We start from the raw sequence: 17520 nt of genomic DNA, 5'->3' as shown, positions 1-17520 counted from the left end.
AAATCAGATTTCAAAGTCTCTATAATTCAATATCTTCCCTACCTTTGAGAAAACTGTATTCATATTTGATCCCTGTGTTTATATTTAGTCCCACCAAGTGCTCCAACCAGACCTCAGGTCTACTATGTGTCTGCCAACGCCATGTCTATTCGTTGGGAAGAACCCTACCATGATGGTGGCAGTAAAATCATTGGCTATTGGGTTGAGAAGAAAGAACGGAACACCATTCTTTGGGTAAAAGAAAACAAAGTGCCATGCTTAGAATGTAACTACAAGGTGACCGGTTTGGTAGAAGGACTGGAATATCAGTTTAGAACATATGCACTCAATGCTGCCGGTGTCAGCAAAGCCAGTGAAGCTTCAAGACCCATAATGGCTCAAAACCCAGTTGGTAGGTATCAAAACTTAGGAGCACATTATCATCATCATCATCATCATCATCATCATTATTATTTATTATTATTACCAGAATTCAGATTTGCATTTTTAATCATATTTTTGCATCCCTTCCAGATGCACCAGGAAGACCAGAGGTGACAGATGTCACAAGAGCAACAGTATCACTGATTTGGTCTGCCCCAGTATATGATGGAGGCAGTAAGATTGTGGGCTACATCATAGAGCGTAAGCCAGTCAGTGAAGTTGGAGATGGTCGCTGGCTGAAGTGCAACTATACTATTGTGTCCGACAATTTCTTCACCGTGACTGCTCTCAGTGAAGGAGATACTTATGAATTCCGTGTGCTGGCCAAGAATGCAGCAGGTGTAATAAGCAAAGGATCAGAATCTACTGGCCCTGTCACTTGCAGAGATGAATATGGTAAGTCAATGTTTTCCTTTTAAACTATCATATTTTATGTGAAAATAAACTGTCATATACTCACTCACATCTATTTTTGCCTATGACAGCTCCACCAAAAGCTGAACTGGATGCCAGATTACAGGGTGAACTGGTTACCATCAGAGCAGGCTCAGATCTTGTTCTTGATGCCGCAGTAAGTGGCAAACCTGAACCCAAAATTATCTGGACCAAAGGGGACAAGGAACTAGATCTTTGTGAAAAGGTGTCTTTGCAATATACTGGCAAACGAGCAACTGCTGTGATCAAGTTTTGTGACAGAAGTGATAGTGGAAAATATACTTTAACCGTGAAGAATGCCAGTGGGACCAAGGCAGTGTCTGTCATGGTCAAAGTTCTGGGTAAGCATATCAATTGTTCTTTTATTTGTACAGCATTTTGAAGTGTGGGCAAAGACTGATCTTCATCACTGATTGTCACTACACCTGTTTCAGATTCCCCTGGCCCATGTGGCAAGCTCACTGTCAGCAGAGTAACAGAGGAGAAATGCACTTTATCCTGGAGCCTTCCTCAGGAAGATGGAGGAGCAGAAATAACTCACTACATCGTGGAAAGACGTGAGACCAGCAGACTCCACTGGGTGATCGTGGAAGGCGAATGCCCCACCCTATCCTATGTGGTCACCAGACTCATCAAGAACAATGAATACATATTCCGAGTGAGGGCAGTAAACAAATATGGCCCTGGTGTGCCTATTGAATCAGAGCCAATTATAGCCAGAAACTCATTCAGTGAGTATTAATGCTTCCAGTCAACTCAGTAGTTGAAATGTAATGGCATCTGGGGAAGGGGAGGGGGACAGTCATATCAAAAGTGATTTTATACAATTCTGATCATCTTTGTTTTCATAAAAATATAAACAGCTATTCCATCACAACCTGGCATACCTGAAGAAGTTGGGGCTGGCAAAGAACATATCATCATTCAGTGGACAGAACCTGAATCTGATGGTGGTAATGAGATCAGCAACTACCTAGTAGACAAACGTGAGAAGAAGAGCTTGCGCTGGACACGTGTCAACAAAGACTATGTGGTGTATGACACCAGGCTGAAGGTGACAGGCCTGATGGAAGGCTGTGATTACCAGTTCCGGGTGACGGCCGTGAATGCTGCTGGTAACAGCGAACCCAGCGAAGCTTCCAACTTTATCTCATGCAAAGAACCATCATGTGAGTTCCAAGAATCACACAAAAATCCCATGCCCATCAAAATCATATTACAAACAATTTTTCCTGCATGCCATTTCCAAAAATTTATTGAATTTATGAATGGTCTAGAAAAACATATTCTTATTAGAGGGCTCTTCAATATAGTCTAAGATAGGGAACATTTAAACTACCATTTCTATCGATGAGTTAGCAATTGCTTTGCTAAAGATTGTTGCAGTATTTTCCAATCTGTGTGAAAAAATTAAACTGCCAATATTAAAAGGACACACATATTTTATAAATCTTCCTAAGAATGGAGAAAATACATTATAGTGATGACTACTGAAAAAAGTCTCTTTTAAGGAGAGGCTTAGCCAAGGCTAAAGTTTCTGGCATTTTACTAAGTAACAAACATCACATGTGCTTTAAAAATAAGTGGCAAATTCTTGTACAGATTTTGAGCCCAGAAACTCAAAGGAATAAATCTCTGGGGCTGAATAGAGGGAACTATTCAGTTATTAAAAATAACTATTCAGTCATTAAAAATATAGAGGTGGGGGCCTCCCTGGGGGTGCAAAGTGTTAAGATACAGCACTACAAAGCTGTCAGCAGCCTCTGTAGCACCAGTTTGATCCCTGGCCAGGGAGGTGACCCACATGGGGCAGCAGACCTCTCCTTACTCGCCCGCTGCTACCCTCAGCAGTATTTCAGGCAATCCGCCTGTTCTGTTCCCTACTCTGTCTCTGGTAATCCTATCACACACACAACCCCCCCCCCCTGCCCCCGCACCTCTGGCCTGTACCCCAGTTCTTGTATGCATAAATAAATAAATCTTTAAAAAAATGTAGAGGTGACAAGTGATATTAACCCTGTGCAAGCTGAGCAACTAAATAAAAGTTCCTGAGAACAGGCACTTGAAGCAATAAGCTTAAAGAATACAGAATAGCTAACCAAAGTAGGAAAGAAATATCCACCTTTATGAAGCAGTTTATTTCATAAAATGATGATGACAATGATGGTGATGATAATGACAATATAGCATACAGGGATGTCCTGTAATATCAGAAGAGCCCAGTTACAAAAATTATCTTACTAAGTGTGGACAGAGAGCAATAATGCCTTTGCGAGTCTTGAAAACCAAAACTACCAATCTCAAACTTTCCTCATCTGTGTAATATCTGCATTCCTCTTTCTAAATTCCACAGATACTCCTGGACCACCTTCTGCACCAAGAGTTGTAGATACCACCAAACGCAGCATTAGTTTGGCATGGACCAAGCCCATGTATGATGGTGGTGCTGATATCATAGGGTATGTTCTTGAAATGCAAGAGAAGGACACTGATCAGTGGTACCGAGTGCATACCAATGCCACAATAAGAAATAATGAATTCACTGTGCCAGACCTTAAAATGGGCCAGAAATACTCCTTCAGAGTTGCTGCTGTGAACATGAAGGGTATGAGTGATTACAGCGAATCAACTGCAGAAATTGAGCCCATGGAAAGACTAGGTATTTATAACATAAGCTTTTGGGTGAACAGTTTTCTTATCATCTCTGTTCATGAATTAAGTTTTGACATTTACTTTCCAGAAATACCCGATCTCGAGCTTGCAGATGATTTGAAGAAGACTGTGACCCTCAGAGCTGGGGCTTCACTGCGCCTAATGGTGTCTGTATCTGGAAGACCACCTCCCGTCATCACATGGAGTAAAAAGGGCATTGACCTTGCGAGCCGGGCAATTATTGACAACACTGAGAGCTATTCTTTACTTATGGTAGACAAAGTTAACCGGTATGATGCTGGAAAATACACCATTGAAGCTGAAAATCAATCTGGCAAGAAATCAGCAACAGTCCTTGTAAAAGTATATGGTAAGCATTTGTCTTAAAATTGACTATACTGCATGTAGATTCTCTAAATATATTATGAATGATTGCTTCTCTAGAGAGAAACAACGTTGGATGTATTTTCCTACCCAAACAAACACACTCACAAATGTATCAACTAATCAAGCAAATACATTTGGATTCTTCATTCTGTTTTGTAGATACTCCGGGCCCCTGTCCTTCAGTGAAAGTTAAGGAAGTATCAAGAGATTCTGTGACCATTACTTGGGAAATTCCAACAATTGATGGTGGAGCTCCAGTCAATAATTACATTATTGAAAAGCGTGAAGCTGCCATGAGAGCATTCAAAACAGTAACGACCAAATGCAGCAAGACACTTTACCGAATTTCTGGACTGGTAGAAGGAACCATGTACTATTTCAGAGTATTTCCAGAAAATATTTATGGCATTGGAGAACCTTGCGAAACATCTGACGCCGTGCTGGTCTCAGAAGTACCTTTGGTCCCCACAAAGCTAGAAGTAGTCGATGTCACCAAATCAACTGTTACCCTTGCCTGGGAAAAACCACTCTACGATGGTGGTAGCCGACTCACTGGCTATGTTCTTGAGGCCTGCAAAGCTGGCACAGAGAGATGGATGAAGGTTGTCAACGTAAAACCCACAGTCCTAGAGCACACTGTTATTTCCTTAAATGAAGGTGAACAGTACTCATTTAGAGTAAGAGCACAAAATGAGAAAGGTGTGTCAGAACCAAGAGAGATCGTCGCACCCGTGACTGTACAAGACCTCAGAGGTAATGTAGCCAATAGCCAATATTGATAATAATGGTAAAGAAAACATTCAGAATTTATGAAACTGTTTCATTAGAGTTCATGCTAAAGAATACATGCCTAATTTCTTTCTCACAGTATTGCCAACAATTGATCTCTCTACGATGCCTCAAAAGACCATCCACGTGCCCGCGGGTAAACCAATAGAACTGGTGATACCAATTGCTGGTCGCCCACCACCTGCTGCTTCCTGGTTCTTTGCTGGTTCTAAACTGAGAGAATCAGAGCGTGTCACAGTTGAAACTCATACTAAGGTGACTAAATTAACCATTCGTGAAACTACCATCAGAGATACTGGAGAATATACACTTGAATTGAAGAATGTAACTGGAACTGTTTCAGAAACCATTAAAGTTATCATTCTTGGTAAGGATCGGTGATAAAGACATCAGCAAGTTGGCCCAATTATGATTTGAAGTGAAAATTAACTTCCTGGATTTATTTTTGGTTCCTAGACAAGCCTGGTCCGCCAACTGGCCCTATCAAGTTTGATGAAATTGATGCTACTTCAGTTGTCATTTCCTGGGAACCACCAGAATTGGATGGTGGTGCTCCACTGAGTGGTTACGTGGTAGAACAGCGTGATGCGCATCGTCCAGGATGGCTGCCCGTGTCTGAATCAGTGACAAGGACGACATTTAAGTTTACCAGACTCACGGAAGGAAATGAATATGTGTTCCGTGTGGCTGCAACAAACCGCTTTGGAATTGGCTCCTATTTGCAGTCTGAGATCATAGAATGTCGCAGCAGCATCAGTAAGGCCGCCTTTCCCCGATCTCTAATTCTTACTGTTAACAGAAAAACGCAATTTGTTTTTAATATGTCTGGCGTAAGCAAAAAGTTCAAAAATTAACCCCAGAACCCTTCTGAGGTTTCTAAGTCCCCTTTATCTGGAAGTCTTCAATGTGGTTAGATTGTTTTTTGGTTTTGTTTTGCTTTGTTTAATGAAAGAGAGAAGGGAATCAGGAAGGGATGGAGGAAGAAAGGACTGGTTATGTTATAGTGAGTACATGTAAGTACAGTAAGTAGCATGCTTAATAGATGTTGATAGAATTGAAGAAAACCAGGAGTAGCAAGGAAAGTACAAAAATGAAAACACTGGAAAAATATAAGAGTCTTAAACATCATTCAAAAAGCTAAGCCACATATAAGCAATGTGGCTTTGTTTTTCATTCATATTGCCATATGATGTTTCCCTCTGTCTTGCTGCAGGTATTCCTGGACCTCCAGAAACACTGCAGGTATTTGATGTCTCCCGTGATGGCATGACACTTACTTGGTATCCACCCGAAGAGGATGGTGGCTCCCAAGTGACTGGATATATCGTGGAGCGCAAAGAAGTGAGAGCAGATCGATGGGTCCGTGTCAATAAAATGCCAGTGACAATGACACGCTATCGTTCCACTGGCCTTATTGAAGGCTTAGAATATGAACACCGTGTCACAGCCATTAATGCAAGAGGGACTGGAAAACCAAGTCGTCCTTCCAAACCCACTGTTGCCATGGATCCAATTGGTAAATATGTTTTGCATGAGTCTAGTTCATTTTAGTACAATTTAATGTAGTCAAATTCATCCTTCTCAACATATAACTTTAGAAGTTTTAGAAAGTGTATTTTTGCAAAACCATCCTCACAATCAAAATATTGAATATTTTCATCATGTCAGAAAGTTTACTTGTGTTGCTTTGTGGGTTATCTCCACTCCAATCATAGCAGTTTTTGGCAAATAACTGTGTATATTGTTGAATTTATTTTCTCCTTTAAAATAGGATTTATATTATGCCCTATATCACAAAGTTTTCAAACCATTTAGTATTTCCAAAAGCACTTTAAAAACTACTGATAAATCAAGATAGTAGTAATCATAAATATGTAAGACAAAGTAAAAAGCAAGAGCTATAAGTACTTTTAACTGATAAAATAAATGTAATTTTAACAAAACAATATTCTAATATAACACTTCACGTTTCCACAACTCACTTAATCTGTTAAGTGGTACAGTTGCTTTAACTTTGCAGCAACTTTAGCAATTTTACTGTTGCCTTATTCTTATTCCAGCTCCTCCAGGAAAGCCACAAAACCCAAGAGTTACAGATACAACAAGAACATCAGTCTCCCTGGCATGGAGTGTTCCGGAAGATGAAGGAGGATCTAAAGTCACAGGCTACTTGATTGAAATGCAAAAAGTGGATCAACATGAATGGACCAAATGTAACACTACCCCAACCAAGATTCGGGAGTATACGCTAACACACCTACCTCAGGGTGCTGAATACAGATTCCGTGTCCTAGCTTGTAATGCTGGTGGACCTGGGGAACCTGCTGAGGTGCCAGGAACAGTCAAAGTCACTGAAATGCTTGGTAAGACATAGGACTATTTACTTTCTGCTAAAATTTTCATAAGGTTTATTTCCTACCTTCTCCAAAAAAAAAAAAAAAAAAAATACTAATTGTAACTCTACTTCCCCCCCACCCAGAATATCCTGATTATGAACTTGATGAAAGATACCAGGAAGGCATCTCTGTAAGACAAGGTGGAGTCATCCGACTAACCATACCAATCAAAGGAAAACCATTCCCAATATGTAAATGGACCAAGGATGGCCAAGATGTCAGCCGGCGTGCCATGATCGCAACATCTGAAACACACACGGAGCTTGTGATCAAAGAAGCAGACAGGGATGATTCTGGCACTTATGACCTGGTTCTGGAAAACAAATGTGGCAAGAAGACTGTTTACATCAAGGTCAAGGTGATAGGAAGTCCCAATACACCAGAAGGGCCTCTTGAATACGATGACATACAGGCACGCTCTGTAAGAGTCAGTTGGAGACCCCCAGCTGATGATGGTGGTGCAGACATCTTAGGCTACATCCTTGAGAGACGAGAAGTGCCTAAGGCTGCCTGGTATACCATTGATTCCAGAGTCCGAGGTACATCTCTGGTGGTAAAAGGCCTCAAAGAAAATGTGGAATACCATTTCCGCGTTTCAGCAGAAAACCAGTTTGGCATAAGCAAACCCCTAAAATCTGAGGAACCCGTCATACCAAAAACACCACTGAGTAAGTGCTTCTTCAACAACGATATTACAAAAGCTTTTTCAGTACTCTTGTTTTGACACAAAGCCATCAGGCTTATAAGGTTTGTAAATAACACTCTTTTCCATTGATATTCCCAGACCCTCCAGAGCCTCCAAGCAACCCACCAGAAGTACTCGATGTCACCAAGAGTTCTGTCAGCCTGTCCTGGTCCCGGCCCAAAGATGATGGTGGTTCCCGAGTCACAGGCTATTATATTGAACGCAAAGAGACATCAACCGACAAGTGGGTCAGACACAACAAGACCCAGATAACCACCACAATGTACACCGTCACTGGGCTTGTTCCTGATGCTGAATACCAGTTCCGCATCATCGCACAGAATGATGTTGGCCTAAGTGAGACCAGTCCTGCTTCTGAACCGGTTGTTTGCAAAGATCCATTTGGTAAGGACGGAATTTCCAAAGGGAAAGTCAAAAAGGCAAACCATCTTTACTTTCAGTATTAAAGCTGATTCCCTTTTCAATTGTTTTTAAACTATTTTAGATAAACCAAGCCAACCTGGTGAACTAGAGATTCTTTCAATATCCAAAGACAGCATCACTCTGCAGTGGGAGAAACCTGAATGTGATGGTGGCAAAGAAATCCTTGGATACTGGGTTGAATACAGGCAGTCTGGAGACAGTGCCTGGAAGAAGAGCAATAAGGAGCGCATCAAAGACCGGCAATTCACAATAGGGGGGTTGCTGGAAGCTACTGAGTATGAATTCAGGGTTTTTGCTGAAAATGAGACTGGACTTAGCAGACCTCGAAGAACTGCCATGTCTATAAAGACTAAATTAACATGTAAGTAGCTAAGTTAGTTCTCTGCTTGTGACTTATAAACTAAGCAGCTGTTAAGATTAACTCTTCCTCTATGACAAGAAGATCTCCACAAAGCTTTATTGGAGAGCAAGTGTTTGGAAAGAAATCATTGCCTCTGTCTATGCACACACACGAAATAGTTGACGTGTTCCATAGGAAGTTATTACCAGCCCAGAACCTCTGCAGATGTTAGGGGCAGTGAACTTCAATAAGCACATTCCTAGAGTAATTTTTACCTTGACTGCAATAGATATTTTTACATTTCCTAACATAACGTGAAGGGTCAACAAATGTATCCCACTTCAGAGAAAGTAAGAAAGGGCAAAGATACTACAAATGTATAAAGAGAATTCATAGTTCCCTAAAGTCCTATATATTACTAATGCCTCCCCATCATAAAGAAAAAAAGTGACTCTACATAATAATGTGACAATACGTTCACTGAATCCTTACTTTGCCAATGACCCCAGGTAAATCACTGCAAAGTGTTTTTAAGAAGTAGACTCATTTGTAAATCACAGTATCTAATAAAGTGTTAGCAACAGGATAAATTCATTCCTGACATACAAGGACAGAGGATTATAGATGCAATAGTAACAACGATGAATTTAATATTAACTTTCATTTCCTTCAGCTGGAGAGGCTCCAGGAGTACGCAAAGAAATGCAAGATGTTACCACGAAATTGGGTGAAGCTGCTCAATTCTCATGCCAGATTGTTGGAAGGCCTCTTCCTGACATTAAATGGTATCGATTTGGTAAAGAGCTCGTACAGAGTCGCAAATACAAAATGTCTTCAGATGGACGCACACATACTCTGACAATCATGACAGAGGAACAAGAAGATGAAGGTGTTTATACCTGCATAGCCACTAATGAAGTTGGAGAAGTAGAGAGCAGTAGCAAGCTTCTCCTGCAAGCAACACCTCAGTTCCATCCTGGTTACCCACTGAAAGAGAAATATTATGGTGCTGTGGGTTCAACACTTCGAATTCATGTCATGTACATTGGTCGTCCAGTACCTGCCATCACTTGGTTCCATGGCCAGAAACCTCTGCATAACTCAGAAAACATTACTATTGAAAACACTGAGCACTATACTCACCTTGTCATGAAGAATGTCCAACATAAAACTCATGCTGGGAAATACAAAGTGCAACTCAGCAATATTCACGGGACAGTTGACACCACCCTTAATGTGGAAATACAAGGTATTTATTTTTTGTTTTCAGTGTTCTTTATTTTTTAAAGAAAAAAAATCTTGGGAGACACTTTCAAAAACCACTATCATCGGATTTTCTCCCAACAGATAAACCAGACAAACCTACAGGACCAATTGTGATTGAGGCCCTTCTGAAGAACTCTGTGGTGATCAGCTGGAAACCACCAGAAGATGATGGAGGCTCCTGGATCACCAACTATGTCGTGGAGAAATGTGAGGCCAAGGAAGGGGCTGAATGGCAATTGGTGTCTTCAGCCATCTCAGTGACAACCTGTAGAATTGTGAACCTCACAGAAAATGCCGGCTATTATTTCCGGGTCTCAGCTCAGAATACCTTTGGCATTAGTGAACCTCTAGAGGTCCCCTCGGTTGTGATCATTAAGAGTCCATTTGGTGAGTACAAGCTCTTGTGCAACCTCAACAATCTACATAGGACAAAATACCATCTTAACTATAAAGCTCTTTTTTTTAAAGATTGATTGATTGATTTATACAAGCACTGGGTACAGTCAGAAGCGCAGGATTGTGAGAGGATTCACCAGAGCAGGGAGCAGAACAGACAGACTGATGAAATACACTGCTGAGGGGAGCAGCGGGCAGCAGGAGAGTTCATAACATAAAGTTCTTTTGAACAGAAATAAATTGTGAAGGGAAATAACAAAGATTAAGTTAAAGTATACATGTCTTTTATCTCATTTTCAATAAATTTTTGCATATCTAGCCCTTTCTTCCTAATAAGGAAGTTTGTGTTTTATTTTATTTGTTTTTAAAGATTTATTTATTTATACAAGAGCTGGGGTACAGGCCAGATGCATGGGAGGGTGAGAGAATTCACCAGAGACAGAGTGGGGAGCAGACCAGGCAGACGGACCAAAGAGACTGCTGAGCAGAGTAGCGGGCGAGACAGGAGAGGTCTGCCCTGCCATGTGGGACTCTCCCTGGCCGGCCGGGATCAAACCCGCAATGCAGAGGCTGTGGACAGCTTCACAGTGCAGCGCTCAACCCACTGCGCCACAGGGGAGGCCCAGGAAGTTTTTGTCTTAATACATTTCTTAGCACAAGGTCAACCGATTTCATTTTTTCTGGTATAACTATTTTTAATAGAACTTTGAGTGCATAACATTTTATTTTCTTAATAAGTATCTCATAGGCTTCTTGTTTCTCCTCATGACCTAAGTCCTTTTTTTGTCTGTTTAAATAGAAAAGCCAAGTGTTCCTGGCAAGCCAACTATTACTGCTCTCACAAAAGATTCTTGTGTTGTGGCCTGGAAGCCACCTGCCAGTGATGGAGGTGCAAAGATTAGAAATTACTACCTTGAGAAGCGTGAGAAGAAGCAGAATAAATGGATCGCGGTGACAACAGAAGAAATTCGAGAAACCGTCTTTTCAGTGCAAAACCTTATTGAAGGTCTTGAATATGAGTTCCGTGTGAAATGTGAAAATCTAGGTGGGGAAAGCGAATGGAGTGAAATATCAGAACCTGTCACTCCCAAATCCGATGTTCCAATTCAGGCCCCACACTTTAAAGAGGAACTGAGAAATCTAAATGTCAGATATCAGAGCAATGCTACTTTGGTCTGCAAGGTGACTGGTCATCCAAAACCTGTTGTGAAATGGTACAGACAAGGCAAAGAAATCATTGCAGATGGATTAAAGTACAGGATTCAAGAATTCAAGGGTGGCTACCACCAGCTTATCATTGCAAATGTCACAGATGATGATGCCACAGTTTACCAAGTCAGAGCTACCAACCAGGGAGGATCAGTATCTGGCACTGCCTCCTTGGAAGTGGAAGGTAAGAACAAATCAGTGAACATCAGTTTTGTGTTAGATAACATATTATTAGTTGAGGATGGGGGAGTTGCATTTAAATAGATCTCGCTAAATTTAGGTCTTGCTAAATTGTATTCTTCTCTTATTCTGATACAGTTCCAGCTAAAATACACTTGCCTAAAACTCTTGAAGGCATGGGAGCAGTTCACGCTCTTCGAGGTGAGGCAGTCAGCATCAAAATTCCTTTCAGTGGCAAACCAGATCCTGTGATCACCTGGCAGAAAGGACAAGATCTCATTGACAATAATGGTCACTACCAAGTTATTGTAACAAGGACCTTCACATCACTTGTTTTCCCCAGTGGAGTGGAGAGAAAGGATGCTGGTTTCTATGTGGTCTGTGCTAAAAACAGATTTGGAATTGATCAGAAGACAGTTGAACTGGATGTAGCTGATGTCCCGGATCCACCCAGAGGCGTCAAAGTTAGTGATGTCTCACGAGATTCTGTGAACTTAACGTGGACTGAACCAGCTTCTGATGGTGGCAGCAAAATCACCAACTACATTGTTGAAAAATGTGCCACTACTGCAGAAAGATGGATCCGTGTAGGACAGGCCCGAGAAACACGTTACACTGTGGTCAACTTATTTGGAAAAACAAGTTACCAGTTCCGTGTAATAGCTGAAAATAAATTTGGCCTGAGCAAGCCTTCTGAGCCTTCAGAACCAACCATAACCAAAGAAGATAAGACCAGAGCTATGAACTATGATGAAGAAGTCGATGAAACCAGGGAGGTTTCCACAACTAAAGCATCTCACTCTTCAACCAAGGAACTCTATGATAAATATATGATAGCAGAAGATCTTGGACGTGGTCAGTTTGGAATCGTCCACCGTTGTGTAGAAACATCCTCAAAGAAGACATACATGGCCAAATTTGTTAAAGTCAAAGGGACTGATCAAGTTTTGGTAAAGAAGGAAATATCCATTCTAAATATCGCTAGGCACAAAAACATCTTATACCTCCATGAATCATTTGAAAGCATGGAAGAATTAGTTATGATCTTTGAGTTCATATCAGGACTTGACATATTTGAACGTATTAACACAAGTGCCTTTGAACTTAATGAAAGAGAAATTGTAAGTTATATTCGCCAGGTCTGTGAAGCACTTGAATTCTTGCATAATCATAATATTGGACATTTTGACATTAGACCAGAAAATATCATCTACCAAACAAGAAGGAGCTCCATAATTAAAATCATAGAATTTGGTCAAGCCCGGCAACTAAAACCAGGGGAAAACTTTAGGCTTCTGTTCACCGCTCCAGAATACTGTGCACCTGAAATCCACCAGCATGATGTCGTCAGTACAGCCACAGACATGTGGTCACTCGGAACACTGGTATATGTGCTGCTGAGTGGTACCAACCCTTTCCTGGCTGAAACAAACCAACAGATCATTGAAAATATCATGAATGCTGAATATACTTTTGATGAAGAAGCATTCAAAGACATTAGCCTTGAAGCCATGGATTTTGTTGACCGGCTGTTAGTGAAAGACAGAAAATCTCGCATGACAGCATCTGAGGCACTCCGGCACCCCTGGCTGAAGCAGAAGATAGAAAAAGTCAGTACTAAAGTTATCAGAACATTAAAACACCGGCGCTACTACCACAACCTAATCAAGAAAGACCTCAACATGGTTGTGTCAGCAGCCAGGATCTCCTGTGGTGGTGCAATTCGATCTCAAAAAGGAGTGAGTGTGGCTAAAGTTAAAGTGGCCTCCATTGAAATTGGCCCCATCTCTGGGCAGATAATGCATGCAGTTGGCGAAGAAGGAGGAAGTGTCAAATACGTGTGCCAAATTGAAAATTATGATCAATCTACACAAGTAACCTGGTATTTTGGTGTTAGACAACTGGAGAATGGTGAGAAATATGAAATCACCTATGAAGATGGAGTGGCCACCATGTACGTCAAAGACATCACCAAATTCGATGATGGTACCTACAGGTGCAAAGTAGTCAATGACTACGGTGAAGACAGTTCTTATGCTGAGCTGTTTGTTAAAGGTGTGAGAGAAGTTTATGATTATTACTTCCGTAGAACAACAAAGAAAATTAGGCGCAGAACAGATACGATGAGACTCCTGGAAAGGCCACCGGAATTTACACTGCCTCTCTATAACAAGACAGCCTATGTGGGTGAAAATGTACGGTTTGGAGTAACTATCACGGTCCATCCAGAGCCTCGTGTAACATGGTATAAATCAGGTCAGAAAATCAAACCAGGCGATGATGAGAAGAAGTATACATTTGAAACTGACAAGGGTCTTTACCAATTAACAATCAACAGTGTAACTACAGATGATGATGCTGAATATACCGTTGTGGCAAAGAACAAGTACGGTGAAGACAGCTGTAAAGCAAAGTTGACTGTCAACCCACATCCACCTCCAACAGACACAACCTTAAGACCCATGTTCAAACGGCTACTGGCAAATGCGGAATGCCAAGAAGGTCAAAGTGTCTGCTTTGAGATCAGAGTGTCTGGCATCCCCCCACCAACATTAAAATGGGAGAAAGACGGTCAGCCTCTGTCCCTCGGGCCTACCATTGAAATTATCCATGAAGGCCTGGATTATTATGCTTTGCACATTAGGGATACTTTGCCTGAAGACACAGGATATTATAGGGTCACAGCCACAAACACAGCTGGATCCACCAGCTGCCAGGCTCACCTACAAGTGGAACGCTTGAGGTACGTCAAGCAAGAATATAAGAATAAGGAAGAACGAGAACGACACGTACAAAAGCAAATTGACAAGACAATAAGAATGGCTGAAATTCTTTCTGGAACAGAAACTGTGGCCCTGACGCAGGTAGCCCAAGAGGCTCTGAGAGAAGCTGCCATCCTGTATAAGCCAGCTGTAAGCACCAAGACTGTAAAAGGGGAATACCGACTTGAGACAGAAGAAAAGAAGGAGGAGAGAAAACTCCGTATGCCTTATGAGGTACCAGAACCACGCAAGCTCAGAAAGACTACCATAGAAGAAGACCAACACATTAAGCAGTTTGTGCCTATGTCTGACATGAAATGGTATACAAAGATACGTGATCAATTTGAAATGCCTGGGAAAATTGACAGAGTTGTACAGAAAAGACCCAAGCGCATCCGCCTTTCAAGATGGGAACAGTTCTATGTGATGCCCCTTCCACGCATTACAGATCAATACAGACCTAAGTGGCGTATTCCCAAGCTGTCACAAGATGATCTCGAAATAGTGAGACCAGCCCGCCGGCGTACGCCTTCTCCTGATTATGACCTTTACTACAGACCTAGAAGACGGTCTCTTGGAGACATGTCTGATGAACAGTTACTCCTTCCCATCGAGGACTATTTGGCAATGAAACGAACAGAGGAAGAGAGGCTGCGTCTTGAAGAAGAGCTTGAATTGGGTTTTTCAGCTTCACCTCCAAGTCGGAGCCCTCCACGTTTTGAGCTTTCGAGTCTACGTTACTCCTCACCCCAAGCTCGTGTCAAGGTGGAGGAAACAAGAAAAGACTTCAGATACTCAACCTATCACGTCCCCACAAAGGCTGAAACGAGCACCAGTTACGCAGAACTGCGGGAGCGGCATGCCAGGGCCTCGTACAGACAGCCAAAACAACGGCAAAGAATCATGGCTGAGCGAGAGGATGAAGAGCTGCTCCGTCCAGTGACCACCACCCAGCGTCTCTCAGAATACAAAAGTGAGCTTGACCACATGGCACAGGAAGAAAAGTCTAGAAAGAAATCAAGACGACTGAAAGAAGTGACAGAAATAACAGAAATTGAGGAAGAATATGAAATCTCAAAACGTGCTCACAGAGAGGCGTCCTCATCCGTGTCCAGACTACTCAGACGACGGCGCTCCCTGTCTCCCACTTACATTGAGTTAATGAGACCAGTGTCCGAGGTGATGCGGTCACGCCCACCACCGCCTGAGGAATATGAAGATGACGTGGAAAGAAGGTCTCCCACTCCAGAGAGAACTCGTCCACGTTCCCCCAGCCCTGTGTCAAGTGAGAGATCACTCTCAAGATTTGAGAGATCTGCCAGATTTGATATCTTTTCCAGGTATGAGGCCATGAAAGCTGCTTTAAAGACTCAGAAGACGTCCGAAAGGATGTATGAGGTTTTGAGTCAGCAGCCCTTCACGCTAGACCATGCCCCTCGAATCACACTGCGAATGCGATCCCACAGGGTGCCTACTGGCAAAAATACACGTTTCATCTTAAATGTTCAGTCTAAGCCAACTGCTGAGGTTAAATGGTATCACAATGGTGTAGAACTCCAAGAGAGTGATAAAATTCATTATACCAACACCAGTGGCGTCCTGACCCTGGAAATTATGGACTGTCATATTGATGACAGCGGAACATACCGGGCTGTGTGCACCAACTACAAAGGTGAAGCTTCTGACTACGCCACCTTGGACGTAACAGGAGGAGATTACACTACCTTTGCTTCCCGGCGCAGAGATGAAGAGGTCCCGCGTTCTGTTTTCCCTGAGTTGACCAGAACAGAGGCATATGCGGTCTCATCCTTTAAGAGAACATCAGAAATGGAAGCTGCTTCTTCAGTCAGGGAAGTGAAATCCGAGATGACAGAGACAAAGGAAACACTCTCCTCGTATGAACACTACACATCTGCAGAAATGAAAAGTGCTGCAGCAGAAGAAAAGTCACTGGAAGAAAAATCCACACGCAGAATGATCAAGACTACTTTGGAAGCAAGAATTTTAACAAAACCAAGGTCCATAACGGTCTACGAAGGTGAGTCTGCAAGATTTTCTTGCGATACAGATGGTGAGCCAATACCAACTGTGACCTGGCTGCGTGGAGGACAAGCAATAAGTGCTTCTGCTCGCCACCAAGTGACCACCACAAAGTACAAATCAACCTTTGAGATCTCTTCAGTCCACGCGTCTGATGAGGGCAACTACAGCGTGGTGGTAGAGAACAGTGAAGGCAGGCAAGAAGCACCATTTACTCTGACTATTCAAAAAGCCAGGGTTACTGAAAAAACTGTGACATCACCACCCAGAATCAAATCTCCAGAGCCGAGGGTGAAATCCCCCGAAGCAGTTAAGTCTCCAAAACGAGTGAAATCCCCAGAACCAGTGATTTCTCCTCCAAAAGTCACATCGCCCACGGAGACAAAACCCACACCAACAGAGAAAGTTCAGCAGCTGCCAGCCCCTACTCCACCCAAGATAACGCAGTCCCTGAAAGCTGAGGCTTCTAAAGATATTACAAAGCTGACCTGTGCTGTTGAAAGTAGTGTGTTGAGTGCAAAAGAAGTCTCCTGGTATAAAGATGGCAAAAAACTAAAGGAAAATGGGCATTTCCAGTTTCATTACTCAGCAGATGGTACCTATGAACTCAAAATCCATAACCTCACTGAATCTGATAGTGGAGAATATGTTTGTGAGATTTCTGGTGAAGGTGGAATTTCTAAAACTAGCTTTCAGTTTATGGGGCAAACTTTTAAAAGTATCCATGAGCAGGTGTCAAGTATATCAGAAGCCAAGAAATCGACTCAAAAAACTGCTGAGTCCACAGAAATCAAGAAATCAGATCAGAAAACTGCTGAGTCCACAGAAATCAAGAAATCAGATCAGAAAACTGCAGAGTCAACAGAAATCAAGAAATCAGACCAGAAAACTGCTGAGTCAACAGAAATCAAGAAATCAGACCAGAAAACTGCTGAGTCAACAGAAGTCAAGAAAATGGAAACAAAAGCTCCTGAACCAATTTCCTCAAAACCAGTAATTGTTACTGGACTGCAGGATACAACTGTTTCTTCAGACAATGTTGCTAAACTCACAGTTAAAGCTACTGGAGAACCTCAGCCAACTGTCACGTGGACAAAGGATGGAAAGGTAATCAGT

The 17520-nt window shown here is 42.1% G+C and overlaps 1 protein-coding gene across 1 annotated transcript in view; it reads left to right on the top strand.

Annotated features, from left to right (window-relative positions):
• The window catches only part of TTN (titin), a gene marked incomplete at both ends in the record, with an annotated part of 277818 nt that overhangs the window by 257020 nt on the left and 3278 nt on the right, over positions 1 to 17520 (top strand). The window contains 19 exon segments of the mRNA XM_084258850.1: positions 89 to 391; positions 514 to 819; positions 909 to 1199; positions 1293 to 1589; positions 1722 to 2027; positions 3212 to 3517; positions 3599 to 3880; positions 4057 to 4650; positions 4766 to 5053; positions 5143 to 5442; positions 5900 to 6202; positions 6747 to 7049; positions 7166 to 7750; positions 7867 to 8172; positions 8273 to 8572; positions 9225 to 9800; positions 9899 to 10204; positions 11013 to 11606; positions 11741 to 17511. Coding sequence (XP_084114976.1) covers positions 89 to 391; positions 514 to 819; positions 909 to 1199; positions 1293 to 1589; positions 1722 to 2027; positions 3212 to 3517; positions 3599 to 3880; positions 4057 to 4650; positions 4766 to 5053; positions 5143 to 5442; positions 5900 to 6202; positions 6747 to 7049; positions 7166 to 7750; positions 7867 to 8172; positions 8273 to 8572; positions 9225 to 9800; positions 9899 to 10204; positions 11013 to 11606; positions 11741 to 17511 — 12317 coding nt within the window.

This window comes from Talpa europaea (genome assembly GCF_964194135.1).
Source record: "Talpa europaea genome assembly, chromosome: 1".
Lineage (NCBI taxonomy): Eukaryota > Metazoa > Chordata > Mammalia > Eulipotyphla > Talpidae > Talpa > Talpa europaea.
The sequence above is the reverse complement of the archived record's forward strand: the minus strand, read 5'-3'. Positions and strand labels throughout refer to the sequence as shown.